Genomic DNA, 1,620 nt, shown 5'->3' with positions numbered 1-1,620 from the left:
TTTTAAGAAATGAATGCAGACTGATTATTAGCGACTTTATATGTGAGAAGAAGGGTTCTAAATTCGATTCCATATTTACCAACGAGGCAGTCAAGAGAAGCTAATAGACAGACAAAGTATTTTAGAAGTATGATTTTCTTTCTAGTCCCAACCAGAACTCCTGTCGAATGTTTTGGATCAGCTGACAAGATGTTTCTAGTTTTAGCAATTGTGCAGGTGAAAGAAGACAGATCTGTGGGGTATGAACCCTCTAAAATGTTTGTCCTCCAGTTTTAAAGAGGGAAATTCTATTACATTTTAGTCTCTAACTGAGATCAGACTATAACAAATTTGAGAATGCTGCAGCTATGCAGCTGAATATCCAAGCCTGCTGAAAACTTTGAGGTTCTGGCTTTCTGCCATCTTCTCTATGTATGGTCACATTAGACTAGAAAAACAAAAGTAAATAAATGAATGAACAAACAAAAACAAAAAACCCCCAAAATGAAGCAAAAACGTTAAAAAATGCGAGTCCAGTTAGGACGAAACTGCTCCAAGGTCTCAAACCAAACAGCAAAGAATATTTGTGGCATAGATCCAAACAGTGCCAAAGACTCAGCTGCTGCTAAACTGCTTCAAACTTTACTTTAAACAATAACTAATAGAGATTAATTTATCATGTGTTATTTTACTAAAAATATTATACAGTAGCTAGTGATATTGAAAAAAAAGGAAATTGGAAGTCATGCTGGTAAAGATTTATATCATCGTTCTCACTGAATCACGCAGCCTAAATGAAAAGGGCTTTGGTTTTGTTCGTATCTCACAAACAAGGAAAACCAAACAATGGATAAATAAATACATTTCCGAAGTGACTTGCATAACAAAATAGCTGTTATGTGTTGTTGGTTTTTTTTTTTACTATGTAAAAACTAGAGATATACAATGTTTTAATTTGCTGATAAAAGCCAAACTGGATAGCTCTGTCTAAGTTAGCTAAAAGTCCCTACATAGCAGTCTTATCACTGAGAACATGCTGATAAACTGAGGGACGAAACGACACTGCAGAGTGAGTGTTCTAAACGAGACACAGAAACAGACGCTGGAATGACATTGTCACTCTCACAAAGAAACACAAGTGAACATGTACTCACCTGTGACATAAATTGTTCTCGAATGCTCCAGGTCAGGGTACAGAGCATCTAAGTCATTTTCTGCTACATTCAGTGATATCAAAGCCCAGATCAGCACAGGAATCATCTTCACTCACCAGCTAGGTTCTGACCACTGCAGAGACACACAGACAGAGGGTGGGGTTATGCTACAGTGAGGATGCTAAGGAAAGTTTTCCATGTATAAGCTATACAGAAAGCCCGTTTATAAGCTTCTTCTGTATGCAACGGTATGACCCTGTGTTTCTATCTGCAGTGCTTTTTCTCCCCCGAGAGCTCCGTAATTACAGTTGGTTAACAGGACGCCTGCCTGCTGGGTACTGAGCACATCTAAAGAGAAACACACACATCTTAAAATCCCATTTCTAAGTTGTTGAACGCAGTTAAACATACAGTTAGACTCAGCACATTAAAATAAAGCTTCTCAATGCACAAACCAGGCATCCCTACAAGCTACAGCCCACAGAAG

At 38.0% G+C, this 1,620-nt stretch overlaps 1 protein-coding gene across 1 annotated transcript in view; it reads right to left on the bottom strand.

The window, feature by feature from the left end:
- LOC102210828 (hyaluronan and proteoglycan link protein 1-like) overlaps positions 1 to 1,093 on the bottom strand; it is a 6,277-nt gene extending 5,184 nt beyond the window's left edge. Inside the window, exon 1 of the mRNA XM_005739160.1 lies at positions 1,081 to 1,093. Coding sequence (XP_005739217.1) covers positions 1,081 to 1,093 — 13 coding nt within the window. The remainder of the gene's footprint in view (positions 1 to 1,080) is intronic.
- Positions 1,094 to 1,620: the final 527 nt, after the last annotated feature.

This window comes from Pundamilia nyererei, unplaced genomic scaffold (genome assembly GCF_000239375.1).
Source record: "Pundamilia nyererei isolate P.nyererei 1_Seehausen unplaced genomic scaffold, PunNye1.0 scaffold00089, whole genome shotgun sequence".
Lineage (NCBI taxonomy): Eukaryota > Metazoa > Chordata > Actinopteri > Cichliformes > Cichlidae > Pundamilia > Pundamilia nyererei.
Note: the sequence above shows the minus strand (reverse complement) of the source record. Positions and strands in the feature narration are given on the sequence as shown.